Source organism: Rhinatrema bivittatum, chromosome 16 (genome assembly GCF_901001135.1).
Source record: "Rhinatrema bivittatum chromosome 16, aRhiBiv1.1, whole genome shotgun sequence".
Taxonomy (NCBI): Eukaryota; Metazoa; Chordata; class Amphibia; order Gymnophiona; family Rhinatrematidae; genus Rhinatrema; species Rhinatrema bivittatum.
Window position 1 is genome coordinate 20,428,180 of NC_042630.1, and position 20,116 is coordinate 20,448,295.

General features: G+C 48.2%; 1 protein-coding gene across 3 annotated transcripts; it reads right to left on the reverse strand.

The window, feature by feature from the left end:
• Positions 1-10,912: 10,912 nt before the first annotated feature.
• Positions 10,913-17,308, reverse strand: LOC115078366 (beta-1,3-galactosyltransferase 5-like). Of its 3 annotated transcripts, none has more exons than XM_029581272.1 (4): positions 17,021-17,308; positions 14,924-15,111; positions 12,018-12,623; positions 10,913-11,866 (listed from the first exon to the last, which is right to left on the reverse strand). In XM_029581272.1, exons 3-4 carry the CDS (start codon positions 12,604-12,606, stop codon positions 11,268-11,270), a joined length of 1,188 nt encoding a protein of 395 aa, XP_029437132.1. In that variant the 5' UTR covers positions 12,607-12,623; positions 14,924-15,111; positions 17,021-17,308; the 3' UTR covers positions 10,913-11,267. The 3 variants fall into 3 exon arrangements, with proteins under 3 accessions (XP_029437132.1, XP_029437133.1, XP_029437134.1); XM_029581273.1 differs by having other exon boundaries at positions 12,878-15,111; XM_029581274.1 differs by lacking the exon at positions 14,924-15,111.
• Between the last annotated feature and the right edge of the window lie 2,808 nt (positions 17,309-20,116).

The following is a 20,116-nucleotide window of genomic DNA, read 5'->3' on the forward strand; positions in this document are numbered from 1 at the left end:
TTATTATAACCCTGGTATATAACAAAACACACAATTAGAACCTACGGCAAGCCAGCCCCTCACAGAAATGTCTCTCACGCCTCGCTACCTCAATAAACAGGCGATCTCTCACCCAAGCCAGTCTGTTCCCACATTGGCCAGAAGCTAAGGAAGCAGGATGGCGGGTGTCCGGTCAGTAGAGCATTGCTGTTGGTGCTGCTGCTGCTCTCTGATGCTGCTGTCCTGTGTGTTGCTGTCACACATGATTATAGTCCTTTGTTTCACAGGCTGTGCTGCGTCCCAGGCTGGAGTCTTCCTCTTACCTTTCCAATTAGCAGCAGAGAGATTCGTTGCTCCCTGCCTGGCCGAGCTCTTTCAGCAGCTGCCTATCGCCTTCAGGACGCGGGGGAGAGGTGTCTTTGCAGGCACACGTGGGAGACCATCTTACTTGCTCAGGAATACATTATCCTTGCGTTAGTCATATAGCTCATTAGCAGCATGTTGGAGGAAGTACCTTTTTATTAAATCTCTATGACAAATGTCCCAGAAGCTGCTGGGCATAAGGTCTTTCTTCTATGGGAAAGTAGAGCTGTGTTCATGACGTTATCCAGAAGTCTTTTTCTGCATACTGGCTCAAAGCAGGGAGCAGGCCGACAATCCTTAACCTAACTGAGCCTCACTGGCTAGGCCTCATGCTAATGCTCCTGGCTACCCCAGCTCTGTGCTGACCCTAACACCCAGGCCCACCCACCGGCTGGCTTTTTCAGATCACTACATCCTGGAGGACCCTCCCTATGGCAGCCCCATACTAGAAAGGACAGAAGCAGAAATAGGGCATTTTCTACCTCCCGCTCAACCATTTCCACCAATCGTACCTTCTAGGTTCACCCCCCTCCCCCCTTAAGTCAAACCACATTAATACAACATATTACAATGCTCACCTCTCTTTAAAAAAAAAAAAAAATGCCATCCAGTGGTCATTTAACAGTACTACAATATCAAACATTCCCAAACAAGTCAAACATGATTAATTCCGACTCTTCCCCGCCCAGAATATCTTGTGCAAACAGAAACAAAATGCAAAGGGTCAAATCCGGGGCTCCCTGTGTTGCTGAACCCTGCAGAGGAGGCTGAATTTTTCGTGCACAATCTAAGGGCCGATGTTTGCCGGACAGTTCTGAGCGCACAGGCTCGCTCTGCATTGAGCGCCCTCGTAGCTTTACGATTACAGAAAGGAAGAATTTCCTGACTCTGTTCATCTTTGCTGGCTCTTGTACCTCGAATCTTGGGCCTTATTTAAAGCGCTGTCTTTCACCCTAAGGGGAGCAGGAAGATTTTCTTTTGACAGAGTGGCCTGGATAGGGAGGGCCTCCAGAGCAGATCTTACTCTTCTCCTTCGGATTAATGCTTCTGTTTAGGCAGTGGAAGTCCTACTGTTTTGGGGTGTTTAGGGGCTTTAAGGATGGGAGGGGGAGGCATTGGGGGACATTTGGCGGATAAGGGAGGAGGAACAGCCAGGGTTCGAGTCCCACTGTCACTCCTTGTGACCTTGGGCAAGTCACTTTACCCTCCATTGCCTCAGGTACAAAACTTAGATTGTAAGCCCTCTGGGGACAGGGAAATACCTCCAGCACCTGAATGTAAACCGATGTGATATCTCAGATCGAATGTAGGTATATAAAAAATAAATAAAAATAAAATGGGAAGGGGAGTGTTAGTTGGTGGATGTTTAATACCAGGAGGACAGGTTATTTACTTTTAGGCTAAATGATATGAGCTGGGTGTGGGTCTGTGCTGGGGGCCTGTCAGCTTCCATAAAAAGAGAAACAGATGTGTTAAGGGTTAAAAGCATTGAGCGTCTTACCTTGAATGTGTGTGGGGTGGGTTTTGTGGTGCAACGACACAAGTTGCTGAAAGCCGTGAAGAAATTTCACACAGAGACAGGAAACCCATTTAACCGACCTAGAGCCCTCCAAGTCACGGAAGCAACAGCTAGAAAAAGGGGTTTGTTCTTTTTAATGCCTCTTCAAACCAGCGTAAAGCAGGGGTAGTTATTTTAATTAAATAAAGCTCTGCCCTTTAAGGAGGTTTCATAGACAGTAAATGTGCTTTTAAAAGAGGTAGCTGTTTGGCAAAGATACTTTTTTAGGGGGGTGTGCATATGCCAAATGTTTATAATCATCTTTTTATTTCTTTTTGCCAGGTTAGTGAATATATTGACGCAATATAGCCATATTCCAATATCACTAGGGAGCGACTTTAATGCCTTCTTTGATACTGAACTGGATAACCAGGCCGCTAAACCATCTTCTCTGAAAGACGAGAGATGGGGGATCCCCTGCTGGTGCCAGCATTTAGTGTTACTGGATGTATGGAGGAGACTGCACCCTTTGGAAAACGGAGTTTACACATTTCTCGTGGGAGCGAGACTCGGATTCTCTACTATTATTTCTCTCCAGTGCTGGGATCAAAGATAGGTCCACTAGAGATCTCAGATCGTGCACCAGTACTGATAGAGCCTGACGTGGTCGTTCTGGGAGATGGAAAGGGCCTTCCTGTTTATTCCAAGACAAGAGGTTTCATGATTATCTGAAAGCCAAGTGGAAGGAATATGAGGGGTTTTAATAGGGAGCCTAAACAATGTTGGGAGACAGCAAAAGCAGCGATGAGAGCTGAAATAATTGCACGTGCGGCTAGGAAAAAGAAGTTGGCGGTGAAAGGACAACAGTGAAAATTTGACAGAATGCATTCTAATAGATTTCCCTCTTCACAATTTTTTTTTTTTAACCACACAAGCTGCTTTAAATACATTATTACACCAAAAACAAAAAAGTCGACTTTATTACAAACATTTTTTTCTACATGGTTCCACTTGAAACTGAAATGAGAGATGGTTCAGCCATCACAGGGGTTATCTAGATGGTTCGGGACCTTCTTAAAACGGGTGTTCTGAGTCACTAAGCAGGTGGACTGGACAGTTAACGATTTATCTTTCTCCTTAGCCACCTCTTGTTCTTCCTCTAGGGAACCGTTATTCTGCCGCTATAATATTTATTATAACCCTGGTATATAACAAAGCTTTCAACCTCCCTCGGCGCCAATACCAGTACCAGTGTCCGACCCGATGCCCTCGGTGCTCGCACCGCTTCTAGGCAGACTAGATGTGCTGATCGGTGCTCTTCCACCGGTGGAACTGAGAATACCGGTATGTCCACCGCCTTCCACGCCGATACCTTTATCATCAGAAGATGAAGAAACACCGATATGCATACCGCCATCTGGGATCGTGCCACTGACTCACCCGTCGATGTCACCGGTTCCATTGGTACCGCATCGTCCTCCATCGGTGCCGCTATCGGTGCCTCCTCCAGTACCATCGATGCCCAGGCCTAATCCTTCAGGATTAACACAATCTTTTCCCTCTGATGATCCTATGGGAGCTGGGGATCAGCCTTATGATCCTTGGACCGATGACTCTTCCCAGGATTCTGATGATCTGCCTTCAGAGCCCTCTCCCCCTGAGGAAAGATGACGTTCTCCTCCAGAGGATCTGTCTTTTATTAATTTCATAAAGGAAATGTCTGAGCCGATTCCATTTCAGCTTCAGACAGAAGAGGACTCAAGGCACAAGATGCTGGAAGTACTCCAGTTTCTTGATGCTCCTAAGGAAATCATGTCTATTCTTATTCATGAAATTCTGATTGACCTGCTGAAGAGGAATTGGGAGCACCCAGGCTCGGTGCCACCTGTCAACCGAAAGACAGATGCCACCTACCTTGTCCAGACAGCCCCTGGTTTTCAAAGGCCACAGCTGGATCATCATTCTGTGGTTGTGGAGTCAGCCCAGAAGAAGGCACAACGTTCTAAACCTCATTCCTCCATACCTCCAGGGAAGAAACAGAGGTCCCTGGATGCATTTGGCAGACGTGTCTTCCATGGCTCAATGCTCATTTCTCGCATTGCTGCCTCAGAATAACAGGCACCTTTTCAAGAAGATCCAAGATTTCTCTGAATCTTTACCAGAACAATTCCAGGATCAACTTAATGCTCTGGCTCAAAGGCCTAGATACTGGCAAGCATGAGGTCTGCACTATGATATTTTTGACACTGCCTCTAGAGTGTCTGCAGCAGGGATTAGTGCAAGAAGATGGGCCTGGCTGAAGTCCTCAGACCTAAGACCAGAGGTGCAGGACCGGTTAGCTGGCCTACCCTGCGATGGGGATAATCTCTTCAGGGACGAGATCCAGGAAACAGTGGCACAGCTAAAGTCCACCATGAAACGCTGCACCAGCTTTCCTCAGTACCTTCTGATTTCCTGTCCACTTCCAAGAGGACGTTCCGAAGGGACTCCAAATGACCATCTTTCAAACCACGGCGATATTATCCTCCTGCCACTCGAGGTTGTCCAACCAGACCTTATCAGAAGGGTCAGCCCAGGCAAGCCCGACCTCAGAGGTCCCAGCCAGCCCCACAACCGGGCCCAGCTGCTGGTTTTTGACTCCTCGCTAGAGAGCATAAGCCAACCTCCTCTACCATTCGTACCAGTTGGCGGTCGACTGTTCCACTTCACCAACATATGGCACACGATCACTTCAGACCAGTGGGTCCTAGCGGTATGTCCCAAGGGTACCACCTCAACTTCCTGACTGTGCCAGAACACTCCCCACCTCGACAGACGTGGGGATCATCCGACTATTCCTCTCAGCTGGAGGTTCCCTTTCAGGCTCCAGAACCTCAAATTATCCTGACGACAGACGCCTCCAACCTAGGGTGGGGTGCTCATGTCAACAACCTGCAGACTCAGGGAACCTGGTCTCCAGAGGAAGCCAAACATCAGATAAATGTTTTGGAGCTTCGAGCGATCAGATATGCTCTGAAAGTCTTTCAGTATTGCCTCTCAAACAATACCATCCTGATTCAAACCGACAACCAGGTAGCGATGTGGTACATCAACAGTCAAGGGGGAACGGGCTCCTACCTTCTGTGTCAGGAAGCTGCACAGATATGGGCGTGGGCTCTTTCCCACTCGATTTACCTCTGAGCGACCTACTTAGCGGGCGTGGACAATGTTCTGGCAGACAGGTTGAGCCGGACCTTCCATCCGCACGAATGGTCTCTCAACCCTGTGGTAGCGGACTCAATCTTCCAACATTGGGGTTATCCATGTCTGCACCTCTTTGCGTCCATCCACAACCGCAAAGTAGTTAACCTCTGCTCGCTCACTCACAGCCGAGGTACGCGTTCGCCCTCTCGTGGTCCACAGGTCTCCTCTACGCGTACCCACCACTTCCACTCATCTCCAAGACTCTCGTGAAGTTACGAAGGGACAAGGGCTTAATGATTCTGAAAGCCCCTCACTGGCCATGCCAAGTTTGGTTCCCAATCCTCGAGGATCTATCAGTTCACCAGTGCATCCCTCTAGGGAAGGATCCGCTTCTGATAACTCAGAACAACAGGTGCCTGCGCCACTTCAATCTCCAGGCCTTGTTGCTGACGGCCTGGATGTTGAAAGGTTAATACTTCAACCCCTTAACCTTTCAGAGTCAGTATCCCGAGTCCTGGTAGCTTCACAAAAGCCTTCCATGAAACGCTCTTATCCTTCCAAGTGCAAAAGGTTTACGGTGTGGTGCACGTCTATGTCCATAGACCCCTTCACTTGTTCCACTGTGAAGTTTCTGGACTATCTCTGGCATCTGTCAGAATCAGGTCTGAAAACTTCCTCTATAAGAGTGCATGTCAGTGCGGTAGCTGCCTTCCACAATGGAGTAGATGTCTCTATCTCGACACAACCCTTAGTCACCCGCTTCATGAGGGGGTTGCTCCACCTGAAACCTCAATTGCGCCCTCCGGCCCCTGCTTGGGACCTTAACGTGGTCTTAAGATGGCTCATGAAACCTCTGTTTGAGCCTCTCCACTCCTGTGAGCTCTGCTATCTCACCTGGAAAGTAATTTTTCTTCTCGCTATAACATCCGCTCGTAGAGTTAGTGAGTTACAGCATTAGTCACCTACCCGCCATACACTAAAATTCTAAATGACAGAGTGGTCATCCGTACACACCCTAAGTTTTTATCAAAGGTAGTGTCGGAATTTCATCTTAATCAATCCATCATCTTACCTACTTTCTTCCCAAGGCCCCATTCAAACCCAGGAGAAAAGGCTCTACATTCCCTGGACTGCAAACGTGCCTTAGCCTTTTATCTAGAGTGCACGTCAGCCCACAGAAAATCCACTCAATTATTTGTTTCTTTCAATAACATCAAATTGGGAAATCCAGTGGGAAAACAGACCCTTTCCTCCTGGTTGGCGGACTGTATCTCCTTTTGCTACCAGCAAGCAGGCGTTCCACGCCAAGACCGTGTGAAAGCACACATTCAGGCCGATACAGTACAGTGCAGTACAGTGCAGTTAACAGTGCGCTCCGATGGAGCGCACTGTTAACCCGCTACTGGGCGCGCATTTTCCCTTACCACTTATTCAGTAAGGGGCCGAAAACGTGCGTCCAATCCGCCGAACCTAATAGCGCCCGCAACATGCAAATGCATGTTGATGGCCCTATTAGGTATTCCCGCGCGATACAGAAAGTAAAATGTGCAGCCAAGCTGCACATTTTACTTTCAGAAATTAGCGCCTACCCAAAGGTAGGCGCTAATTTCTTCGGACACCGGGAAAGTGCACAGAAAAGCAGTAAAAACTGCTTTTCTGTGCAACCTACGACTTAATATCATGGCGATATTAAGTCGGAGGTCCAGAAACTTTCCAAAAGTTAAAAAAAATAATAAATTTGAAGTCGGCCGGCGGCTGTCGGGTTGAAAACCGGACGCTCAATTTTGCCGGCGTCTGGTTTCCGAGCCCGGGGCTGTCAGCAGGCTCGAGAACCAACGCCAGCAAAATTGAGTGTCGGCTGTCAAACCCGCTGACAGCCGCCGCTCTGGGCTAAAAGGAGGCGCTAGGGACACGCCCGTTTTACCGCCGGGCCTCATTTAAATACAGAATCGCACGCACAGGAGAGTGGCCCGCTCTCCCGTGGTCTTTAATGAATCGGTCCGTCTGTTAGTGCCGTGGCAACCTCAGTGGCACACTTCCGGTCGGTACCACTTGTTGATATTTGTAAGGCTGCGACCTGGAGCTCTCTCCATACCTTTGCAGCCCATTATTGCCTAGATAAAGCTGGCCGGCAAGATTCCATTATTGGCCAGTCTGTTCTATGCAACTTATTCTCAGCTTAACTACCCAACATCCTACAAGCGACCCGTTCTGGGTTTCAGGATGCACTCCCACCCAAATCCACCCCTTTTGTTCTGTCTGTTTTACGTCTTTGGGTGCATTTGGTGCATTGCTCGGGCATCCTCAGCTCGCTACTCACCCATATATGAGGACTACCATCCTGCTTGTCCTGCGAGAAAGCAGAGTTGCTTACCTGTAACAGGTGATATCCCAGGACAGCAGGATGTTAGTCCTCAGGAAACCCGCCCGCCACCCCATGGAGTTGGGTTTGCTTGCGATTTATTTTATTTTTCGCACGTACTTTTTGCTATACACGAGACTGAAGGGGGACCCCTGCAGGATGCAGGGTTAGTGCCCTGCTGGGCATGCCCAGTAGGTGCCAGTCAAAGTTCTAGAAACCTTGACAAAAGTGTTCGTGATTGGGCTCCATCCTGATGATGTCACCCATATGTGTAGTCTGAAATCCTGCTGTCCTGGGAGAACACCTGTTACAGGTAAGCAACTCTGCTTTCTTCACATGTGTGATTTATTTGTAAAATAGGTGCGAATAAAAATTGAAATTTGTTCTATAGATTGTTTCAATTATTTCTTTGTAAATTTTGATACATCTACCTTTTTTTGCTTGGCTGTTACTTGCTTTTGGTGTATGCTGTTTATTTAACCAATATTAATTTGCTACTTATATGATCATACTCGGACATACCAAATCTAACTTATAGTGGCTTTGGTAGCAGCCTTTTTAATAAGGTAAGAGGTAATCCTACACACACACTGTAGCAATAATCCAGCCGTGACGATGAGTTTGACACTCCTTCTCTAGCTTTTCCTCCTAGAAAGCAGCAGGGATTTTAGCAGAGACTGGGGTTTCTGGTTTCAGGCTCATTTTTTTTTTTTAAACTCTTTATTTATTAACTTTTATGTAGTATACAAGAAGAACCATAACTCCAATCCCCGGATCCTGCTCAGATTCATCTTGAAATATTTATTTACTTATTTATTTAGCACTTTTATATACCGATTTTCCAGTAACAGAATTACTAATCAAGTCGGTTTACATTCTAAACAATAACCATGACAAGAAGTTGTCTTACAAAAAACAGGATGATCGAACTTGGATAAAAATAACTGGGAGTAACAACATAAAATAAAATAGTTATGGAGCCTAATGTAGGCTGGAGTTAAGACCAGATGTTAAGAGAAGGACAAGGTTTTTAAGATTTGACTGCATAGAGATAAAAATAGCACGTTCTCTTGGGGGGGTTACCAATGAAAGGGATCATTGGTTGGAATTCTAATAAGATACTGAAGTTATGAGAATGCTTGGTTGAACAACCAGGTCTTGAGTCTTTTTTTGAATGTGATTGGGCATTGTACTAGTCTGAGGTCTGATGGAAGAGAGTTCCAAAGTTTAGGCCCGGCAGTGGAGAAAGCTCTTTTGCTTAATGTTGTCTTAATCGGTAGGGCCTGTAGATTGTCTCTATATGCTTGTCTCTCCGGTCTGACGGAGGTGCGAGGTTGAAGTGGGATCATGAGCTCGAGTGGGGCGATGTTATGTATCGCTTTGTGGATTGATGAGAGGGCTTTGAAAAGAATTCTGAATTTGATGGGGAGCCAATGTAGGTTCTTTAGGATGGGTGTTATATGGTCTCTTTTGTTTGTCTTGGTTAGAATCCTTGCTGTAGCGTTCTGCAACATCTGTAAAGGTTTTGTGGAGTTAGCGGGGAGGCCGAGTAGTAGTGAATTGCAGTAGTCTATTTTAGTGAGAATGATTGCTTGTAAAACAGATCGGAAATCTTGAAAATGAAGGAGGGGTCTCAATCTTTTTAAGACTTGTAGTTTGAAAAATCCATCCTTTACGGTGTTGTTGATGAAAGATCTGTAGTTCATTTGGTTATCTAGGATGACTCCCAAGTTTCTGACTTGGGGGGATAGGATTAATTGGGAGGCGAGGTTTGTATTGGGTAGTGGGTGGTTTCCCTCCCGAGTGCCAAGTTTGGTAAATTTCTGCCCCCTTTTTCTTTGGAGAGCTCTCGTGCCAGCGGACAGACGGACATCGATACACCTTTTACTTAATTCTTCCCAACATTCCTTATATCGGAAAACATGAAAATAAATAACGGCCCCTCCAAAGTTTTCTCAGCAGTTTGCTCCCACAGCCCATGGAAAGGAGCTACCTCATCAGAGCCTACTGACAAGTCCGCTTTGATTCAAACATTCCTGCTGCGTAGCAGTGAAACAGTTGCTTTTGAACCTCCCCCCTTGCCCCTAGAGAGGAGAAGTTCACTTTTCAATTAAAAATGTGCAGCATGTGTTCAAGCAATCTCTTATCCTCTTACCCTTCTAACCCTCCTCAACTTTCTGACTGCCCCAGCAGAGCCACAGAACCAAGCCTTGAATTGCAAGGGGTACCAATACAATTTTTTAAAAATTGCTCTTTAAAAACCTGTGTGGCCGACCCTTTGGTCAGCCACTAGATGGCGCTATGTCTCTTACCATCAGGACTAGTAACAGCAGTGGGATTTTTCCATTCTCTTTCAGTCTCTCCATTGAGCTGACTGTGATTGGCTATCCAAGGGCATAAGGTGGAGCTAGAGGTCGAGAGAGCAGGGTCATTTTGAGTTATGTTCTGAGGAGTGAGAAGCTATTTTACTTTCACCCTGCTGAGTTGGGCCCATTAAGCCAGCTTGGTATTTTTGCTTTTAAAGGAGATTCCTTATCAGTACACTCCCTGTCTGAGAGGATCTGCCTCCTTTTTGACAAGAGAATTTTTTGTAGAGTTTGGTCAGCTTTTGGATTAGTTTTTTCTTGTTCTAGGAGCACCCAGTGCTTTAGAAAAGGGCAATCCCCCCAAACTTGAGGGGGCAGGGGTGGAGACCTGTGAGTGAGCCCTCTACTCCTTAGAGGAAGCAAGACCAGTGATAGCACCACCCAGCGTGAGATATTTTGGATAGAGCAGTTGGATAGTGCAGTTAGTATAGCTGTGTTTGTTTGTTTATTTATTTATTTATTTAACAGCTTTTCTATACCGACATTAAAATACACATCATATCGGTTTAAAAAAGGATTGGATAAGTTCTTGGAGGAGAAGTCCATTACCTGCTATTAAGTTCACTTAGAGAATAGCCACTGCCATTAGCAATGGTTACATGGAATAGACTTAGTTTTTGGGTACTTGCCAGGTTCTTATGGCCTGGATTGGCCACTGTTGGAGACAGGATGCTGGGCTTGATGGACCCTTGGTCTGACCCAGTATGGCATGTTCTTATGTTCTTCTAATGAGAAATTGGGATTTTTACCTCTTTTTGTTTGTGTGAAGGTTTCCCTCCCTCCCCCTCTTCACAACTTGGAGGAAGGAGATAGAAAACGTTTGTCAAGACTGGAACAGCAGACTCCTCTCCCAGAGAAGAGGAAGGCGAGAACAGGACTGAAACATCAAGATCTGGAGATTCCCAGTCGGATCCCCACCCCAAAGGGATCAGGACACAGGCTGTGGGCATCAGACTGAACTTTGGACTCTGGTAGGATCTTTTTGTGGCGTGGGGCTCCTCCCTAGGATTCCCAACTTACTGGGCCTGTTTGCACAGATGAGGAGACAGTGGCAGACTCCCTCCCAGGAGACAGAGAGATAGTCACAAGCACCCCAGCAGAGAGATAATGTAAATAGCTCAGATGTGCAGTTTCATTTGTGGAACGTTGGCGGGACAGTGATTATTTCCAAAATATTATTTATTTATCAATCAGTATATTTGAACACCCAGCCTGAGTGCAGCCTGTCTGTGTATCACCAGAGAGATACACACACACACACACACACACACATCAGGAGACGCACTCCATCACCTGGGCCACAAAGAGTTTCCTTCCCCCCACAGAAGGAGCTCACTCCCCGGGAGCTGGAGAGAATAGCCCCAGCCAACAAATACTTTTATGGCCCTAGGGGAAACGGCAAAGCCTTGCACCTGCAAGGCCCCATGAGGTATTGTGCAAACAGCTTAAGAGTACTTCAGCCTAAACGGCGTCTCACACAACTTCTTTCACAGATTTGAAAACACAAATTCAGAATCTAGACTGCAGGACCCAAAGAGGGCAAAGCCTTAGCAGGCCTCACGATGCTCCCAGGCTTCGTGCTCATGTCTTGCCGGAGGCCAAAGCAACACAGGACGGCACATAAACTTATCGTGAGCAGGAACAGTATCAACAGCAGGAGCCCCGGGACGCTGGAGTCGCAGTGGAAGTCCTGCTGGAGGTCCTGCCAGATCAGCAGCTGGCTTTCCGGGGAGACGTCGTGCACAACCAGCGCATCTCGGAAGCGGCAGCGGGTGTAGTGCAAGCCCGTCACATAGAACCGGTCGTCGTGGTGGTAGGTGAGGTTGGCGGCCAGCGCCAGGAAGCCAAAGTAGACGTCGTCGAGCGGAAAGACGGGGAGCCAGAGGGAGGCATTGTAGAGGGCGGGGATGGCGGCTCGCGGCATGATGAACCCCCCACCGGACGGGAAGTACGGATACAGCTTGTACGGAAACAACGGCTCGGAGACCTGGTATTTACCGTAGCGCATCGTGATCGAATTGGTCTGGATGCTTCCGTGGATGGCATGGGAGGCATTGGCAGTCTCTGTCACGTACCTCACCAGTGCTTTTGGGTTAATGAACTCGTCATCGTCACCTGCGGAATCAAGAAAGGGGCAGAGTTAGGCTCCAGGAAATATTGTGCACTGATTGGCTGGCTCCCTTTGTATTATCTAATCGAGGGGTATGAGGTATGTTTCCCGTAGACTAAGTCAACTGGCTGCCTCCAGACCCCCGGCGCACCGTACCTTTAAAGATAAACTGTGCCTCCCGACAGTTGTGATATAGCCACTCGAGGAAACATCGTTCCTTCAGAGAGAGGTTGTGGTGGCTCTCTACGAAATCCCACAAGAGGATGTCCCGATGGTGTTTGATCTCTTCCTCCACCAAATTCATATGCGGTTTCTTGGGGGAGGTAGCCATTAGGAAGACCCACCTGACCAGGTAGCCTGACACCTCCCACTCGGTGACCCATATTTGCCGCAAAGCTGCCCTCCTCTGGAAGGACGAGGGCTGGGACTTGATGGCCAGGAGGAATAAGGGCCTGGCCCCCGTGCGCTGGCACAGCCCTTTCCTGTCCGCTAGCATCCGGCACTTGTAGCTCTGCAGGAAGGGGAACTCCGCCTGGAACTTCTGGTAGCTGAGGTGATAGGTCATCCGGAAGTCGCTCAACACCGCTGACCGGGAGGAGTCCGGGGTGAGGGTGGTGGGCCGCAGCAGTGGATTCAAATGCTGGGGTCTAATCCCCTTCATTACCACCATCCCGAAAAGCAGCAGACCAAGAAGGAAGGAGAGAGAGAGCAGGAGGCCAGAGACCTTGAAATACCTCGTTCTCATGGCTCAAAGGTCTGTCTCTGGAGAAATAGACAACAAACAAACAAAAAAAAAAAAACCAGAAACACAAGATCAGATTATTACAGCAAAATCTCGTCCTGGAGTCCCTCCTCCAGCACTTAATCTTTACATTGCATCTGAACCTCCAGCAAAAAAGAAAATATGCCTGAGAAGCTTCTAGCAAAGTGCCAAACTCTTGTACACAGAAGAGCACGAACAGCCCCTAGGAGAGGAATGAGTCAAGAGACAGGGAAAAAAAACGATTTAAATTTACCTGAGCTAGAGGGAAGGAGGGTAGAAGGCAGAAGATAGCTAGGACTACAATACTGACCCCACTCTCAAAGGATATTCATTATTGCTTTTGTTTGTCATTATAGCTGTTTATTAGATCAATAGATTGATTTAAAAAAAAACAACTGCTCTGGAAGAACTTCCTTAGGACCCTGGTACACTCAGAAAAGGGGAACACACCCTGCTGAATGGGAGGGTGCACAGAGAGGGGGTCTCATGAGATGAGCTGTGGCACCCCAGAGACACCCAAAATCTCAATACAGAACATGCAGTGGAAGAGAGACTTCAAGGGAGAAATCGGCAGCACACTGAGAGACACACAATATGAATACAGCACAAACAGCTGAAGAGAGACCTCAGCGAAGGAGATGGAAGTGTCTTGAGACACCCAAAATCTGAATACGGCATAAACAGCTGAAGAGAGACCTCAAGGGAGAAAGCAGCACACTGAGACACACAATATGAATACAGCACAAACAGCTGAAGAGAGACCTCAGCGAAGGAGATGGAAGTGTCTTGAGACACCCAAAATCTGAATACGGCATAAACAGCTGAAGAGAGACCTCAAGGGAGAAAGCAGCACACTGAGACACACAATATGAATACAGCACAAACAGCTGAAGAGAGACCTCAGAGAAGGAGACAGAAGTGTCTTGAGACAGCCAAAATCTGAATATGGCACAAACAGCTAAAGAGAGACCTCAAGGGAGAAATCATCAGCACAGCGAGACACCCACAATATGAATACAGCACAAACAGCTGAAAAGAGACCTCAGAGAAGGAGACAGAAATGTCTTGAGACACCCAAAATCTGAATACGGCATAAATAGCTGAAGAGAGACCTCAAGGGAGAAAGCAGCACACTGAGACACACAATATGAATACAGCACAAACAGCTGAAGAGAGACCTCAGAGAAGGAGACAGAAGTGTCTTGAGACAGCCAAAATCTGAATACAGCACAAACAGCTGAAGAGAGACCTCAGAGAAGGAGATGGAAGTGTCTTGAGACACCCAAAATCTAAATATGGCACAAACAGCTGAAGAATGAACTCTAGGGAGGAACTGGCAGCATCCTGAAACATTTAACATTTTAATACAGCCCAAACAGCTGAAGAAAAACCGCAGAGAAGGAGACAGAAGTATTTTGAGCAAACCAAAATCTGAATATAGCACCTTGAGACACCCAAAATCTGAATACAGAACAAACAACTGAAGAGGGATCTCAAGGGATGAATCAGCAATATCCTTAGAGACCCAGAGTCTGAATATAGCACTAACTGCGGAAGAGAGACCTCAGAGAATGAGACAGCAGCCTCCTGAATCTGAATTCAGACAAACCGTGGAAGAGTGATCGCAAGAGAGGAGATAGCAGCACAGAATACAAAGTCTGAATACAGCAGAAACAGCTGAGAGACCTCCTGAGAGGAGACAGTAGCTCCCTGAGACTGTCAAAATCTGAATATGGCACAAAAAGTGAGACACATTACAAGGAGGATCTGACAGCATTCTGAGAACTCAAAATCTGAATACAGCACAAACAGCTGAATAGAGACTTCAGGGAAGGAGTCAACAGTGCCTTGAGTCATCCACAATATAAATACAGAACGAACAGTGGAAAAGAGACCTCAAGGGAGAAATCAAGAGCACTGTGAGACACCCAGAGTCTGAATACAGCACAAAGAGCAGAAAAGAGACCTCAGGGGAGGAATCGACAGAACCTTGAGATACCTAAGACCTGAATAGCACAAACAGCTGAAGAGACTTCAGGAAAGGAGACAGCAGTATCCTTAGCCACACAAAATCTAAATACAGTACCGACACTTGAAGAGGGGAGAGGAGGCACCTATAATATGAACACTGCACGAATAGCTGACAAAAAAAGGCTTCGGAGAAGGAAACAGCAGCTCCTCGAGACACCCAAAGTACAATCGCAGCATGAAGAGCTGAAGAGAGACCTCAGGGTAGGAAGCAGCACCCCGAAAGTAACACCCAAAGCCTGAATAAAGCACAAACAGCTGAAACAGTTACCTTAGCAGAAGACAGAGCAGCCTTGAGACACCCAAAGTCTGACTCCAGTACAGAAGCACTTCAATTTCCTGTCTGCTGTGCGTAGTTGGACCTGGCCATGTGCAGGGGTGGAAGATGACTGCTGCTGTGGAGGCAGCTGCTGCTGGTCAGTGAGGGCACGGAGGGTGCATCTCTAGGAGAAGGGCCCTCTTCATTTTTCGGGCCAGCAAAGGGGGGAGGGGGGTGAGATGCAAAGGGGGGGGGGGGTGAGAAGCAGAGATCATTAGGGGGATGGGAAGATAGAAATAGATTAAAAAAAAAAACAAACCCTTCACCTTAGGTACATGAGCCCAGGGGTGTCCCTTAGAAAGAAACCTTTTCTTCTGTCAGCCTATTTTGCTCCTCGCCTTCCTAGCTGAGCTATCGCCAAGACCCTCCTCCTGCCACTGGTGCCATGGACCTCTTTCAATCCGGTTTCAGACCTTCACACCCTCTGCTCCTGCATCTGTTTGTTTTCCATCTTCCTGCGGCTGCCTCCTCTGCCGCCCTGATCCTACTGGGCATCCATTGCCGCTTTTAGGACTGTTGATCACGTCCCTGTAACAGGGCTGGTGAGGCAAGAGGACATGGCACCAGCATTCCCCCATCCCCAACCTTATCTATGGGTGGCAGCTCCAGCGCAGCGCTTTCCTTCTGTTGGGCCGATACAGTAAAAAACGCACAATACAGTAAAAAAATTGATTTAAATTAGGCCCAGCGGTAAAAAGAGGCGCTAGGGACACTAGCGCGTCCCTAGCGCCTCTTTTCGGACAGGAGCGGCGGCTGTCAGCGGGTTTGACAGCCGACGCTCAATTTTGCCGGCGTCGGTTCTCGAGCCCACTGACAGCTGTGAGCTCGGAAACCAGACACTGGCAAAATTGAGCATCTGATTTTCAACCTGCTGGCCTATTTCAAATTTTTTTTTTTTTTTTTTTTACTTTTTTAAACTTTCGGGACCTCTGACTTAATATCGCCATGATATTAAGTCAGAGGGTGCACAGTAAAGCAGTTTTTACTGCTTTTCTGTGCACTTTCCCGGTGCCCGGAGAAATTAGCGCCTACCTTTGGGTAGGCGCTAATTTCTGAAAGTAAAATGTGCGGCTTGGCTGCACATTTTACTTACTGAATCGCACGGGAATACATAACAGGGCCATCAACATGCATTTGCATGTTGCGGGCGCTATTAGGTTCGGGGGGTTGGACGCGCTATTACCCCCTTTCTGAATAAGGGGAAAAGCTAGCGCGTCGAAAACGCGCGTCCAAATGCCGGCTAACAGTGCGCTCCGTCGGAGCGCATTGTACTGTATCGGCCCGTATGTAAGGACTGGCTCTCCCCCTCTGGGCCTCAGGCTGGTGGGATTTTTGCCAGGCCCCAAAATCCTTGTGCTCTAGCCAGCTGCCTAGTTTGCCCTAATGGAAGCAGCAGCCCTGATCTCCCCCTTTGCTTTCTCTCGGAGGCTGCCTTGTCCTCTCTCCGTTCTTAGTATTCCCCAAGATTCTGGTCTGCATCCTCAGATTCCTGTTCAAGAAGCTTTACAATAGGCATGGCAGTGTGTACAGTACATTGCCAAATACACTTAACAGCGCTTCAAATGAGCCCTCTCTTTTCCTCCTTTGAGTGCTGACATGGCTCCTTCTTTGTTTGATTACATGATCTCCCCTTCCCAGAGCAGCCAGGCTGATTAACCAGCTCAAGGAAGGAGATTTAAGGCCAGGCCAGGATTTCTGACAACAACCCCCCTCCTGATGCATTATGGGACCTGCAGCACTGATTAGAATTGAGCGGAATCAGGGACTCATAACTACCACACTGCACCGGGACGTTAAGTGCAAAACCAGGACTGGCCGAAGAGCCTCCCTCCTGGGCAGCTCCACCGTCTGCTGGGTTTCTGTCTCTTGGCTCTACCCCTCCAGGGACTTTGGAGATTACCTGTGTCGCACACCTGTCTCTGTCCCCTCTCCGCCTACCTGTTCTTCCCCCCGGCATATCCACTCTTTAACATGCCTAAGTCCCAGCAAGCCCACCCCCTTTTCGTTTTTCAACTGACTTTTGGCATTAACCAGTTCTCCTTTTCCCACCTGGGTTATTGCTGGATCCTCCTTCCAAGTTCTTCTCCGCTCCGAGCTCCTCTGTTTGCAGGGATGGGTGCCAGACCCTGCCAGACTCCCCTGCTCTCTTGGGATTTCTGAGCTGGTTTTCTTTCCCAGTGCCTTCGTGGGCCCAGATGCACCCCCTCCCCTGCCTGCTTTAGTGTTTCCTCTCTTCATGAGCTCTCTCTCTCTAATAAAACTGAGCCTACTTCTTGGTGTCATTACGGATGAGTTGCCTTCCCTCCCCTTCCACTGCTGAACCTGCCTGTCCTGACGTTCAGCATTCCTCTAGCCCACCAGTGCATCAGCCTTCTGCCAAAGATCAGCAGTCGCATGTGCAGAAGAGTAAACCTTCCTGGCATTTGCCAGGCTACTAAAAGTCAGGGTGGTTTTTTTTTAGCTGGCTAAATCAGATTTTGATATAACTGCAGCGAGATTTAGACAGCAAAAATAGCCCAGACAAGTCAGGATCGCCACAGCTTCACGCTGCACGGTGTCTGCTGTTTATCCAGCTATTTCGGGTCAGATGATTCAAAATACCCTGAATGGTTCAGCCAGTGAGCTGCGCATTCCCGCATTTAAGCTTGTGGCTGGAGGTCATAGGGAGAGAATACTACAGCTGGAGGGGGGGGGGGGGTGCTGGGAGTCTTGGGCAGCGGCTGTAGGACAGATGGGGCTCGCTCACCCTATCTCACACTCTGATGGGGGTTGGTCTCATTGACCCGGCCACACTTATCAACCACCTCGGTTAGTACAAGAACTGTCAGGTAAAAGAAAGGCCACAGAGAAGGAAGATGACTACGACACCTGCTGGAAATGCTGTTATAATTAGAGAGTCCTCTCTAGATGTCTCTGGGAACTAAAGGTCATTTTTGCTGGTAAGGGCTATGCAAATGTTTATACTCAAAAAAATTGCTTATGTGCTGATCCCATGAGAACTGTTAGTCATGGTCAGATGAGAAACTGGGAGTAGCAGAGCCTGGGAGATAAACACCAAATAGTTCCAAGGATGGAAACACAGATGTGCTGAACTGTGATAAGAACAATGAGAGGGACGGGGGACTCCCTCCTGCTCCAAGCAGTGATAGAAAAGTCCTATACAGCCGAGCAGAGCTGTAAGGAGCTCAGCATCTTTGTTACTTGCCAGACTTCCAGAGCTGAAAGCGCAGACGGATTTCTTGGGCCCATTTCAACATTCACTAGGAACGTAAGACTTGCTCTCTTTATGTGGATCTTTTACTACTTTTCTAGTAGTTATTGTTATTATCTGCTTGCAATGAACCCTCTAGTGCTTGCTGTTATTTATCTATTGTGGTGTTATCCTTTTGCTTAGCACTGTGCCCAAATAAACTTACATCCAATACCTGGATGCCGCTGCACTGACTCGGTGTATGTGCGCGCGTTTGTCTGTGTATCGGAGAAGCCCTGAGGTATAGAAGCCCCTGGGCATCTCCCTCGTTCCTGAGAATTAGCCCCGAGGTAGGCCTGTGCGGGTACAGGCAGAGCCCCTCGGTATATTGTGCGTGTGTTAGGCCTGTGCGGGTACAGGCAGAGCCCCTCGGTATATTGTGCGTGTGTTAGGCCTGTGCGGGTACAGGCAGAGCCCCTCGGTATATTGTGCGTGTGTTAGGCCTGTGCGGGTACAGGCAGAGCCCCTCGGTATATTGTGCGTGTGTTAGGCCTGTGCGGGTACAGGCAGAGCCCCTCGGTATATTGTGCGTGTGTTAGGCCTGTGCGGGTACAGGCAGAGCCCCTCGGTATATTGTGCGTGTGTTAGGCCTGTGCGGGTACAGGCAGAGCCCCTCGGTATATTGTGCGTGTGTTAGGCCTGTGCGGGTACAGGCAGAGCCCCTCGGTATATTGTGCGTGTGTTAGGCCTGTGCGGGTACAGGCAGAGCCCCTCGGTATAGTGTGTGTGTGTGTGTGTGTGTGTGTGTGCGCGCAACCTGATCCCAGAACACACACACTTACAGATATTCATTCTCTCTCATTCACACACACACACACACGTGTAAGGAGCACAACGTTCCCTTACTGACAGGTGTCCCTTTTAGGAGAGGTGTGCTCTTTTTAGACCCTGCCCTGGCTGTGCTTCCCTTCATAAACTGGGTAGAGCGGGCTCAAGGCGTGCTTGGCTCTAGCTTTGATTTTGGGAGGATTGGAGCTGTTTGCTCTACAGCGCCTACAAGGTTGCGATAACGGGGAGAAAGCCTATTTTTCGGCCCTCATGGACCAGGAAGGGGGGTTTTTCCTGTTGGAGGAGCGTTGGGCCTGTTACTTTTGTGACCTGGCCAGCCTGGAAGGGAAGCCCCGGGGCCCCTCTCTCTGGAAACGAGCAGAATTGAGACTTCATATCTGTCTCCCGGTCAAGCTCAGAAAGAGATTTATCTGGGCCCAAGAGAACTGGTTGTCGTTTTTGCCTATTTTTGAGGGGAGGAAATATCTGGGCCTTCTTTGAACACCCACCCCCAGTCTTCTGCCTGACGTTTGGAGTCGCCTTGCTGAAAGCTGAATGCAGAAAACGACCTAAGGGGGTTGAGTTTAAAAGCCTTGGCCCGCCATGAAGTACGTGTGCGCGTGTGTGTGTGCGTGCGCGAGCCCCGGGAGGGGCCAACAGTTACGGGCTCGAGCCGGCGGCTCGTGGGCTGCGTATATTTACCTGCTGCTCCTGATGAGGAGGAAGCAGTTCTCCTCCGTCAGAAGGGAGGACTTGGAGGCCCAAGTTTGCATTGTGAATGTCGGAGAAGCTGGGCACGGTTGGGAGGAACAGCAAACGTTTACAGGATACACAAACATTTTTCTCCAGGCCAAAAATAACAAAAAGCAGAAAAAAAAAAAAAAAAAGCAGAAGATGCTGTGAACCTGGGTAAAGCATGGCCATGCACGCGACGTCAGCCACTGCACCTAAAATGTTCAGAACCATTTAAAAGTACAACCACAGTAGTCCAAAACTCTGCAAAGTCGCATATTGAAAGTAAATGCTTTTTTTTTTTTTTCCCATCTTTATCTGTCATCTGCCTGTCTCTTACCACCGGGGACAGCTCAAGGCAATCTGCGGCCTGAGGCGAGGGATGAGATGGCACC

Coding starts and splice junctions, on each gene's coding strand:
- LOC115078366 (XM_029581274.1), bottom strand. CDS start 12,606: ATGAGAACGAGGTATTTCAAGGTCTCTGGCCTCCTGCTCTCTCTCTCC. Junction 11,867..12,017: donor GGCACAGTTTATCTTTAAAG/GTACGGTGCGCC, acceptor TTGATTCCGCAG/GTGACGATGACGAGTTCATT.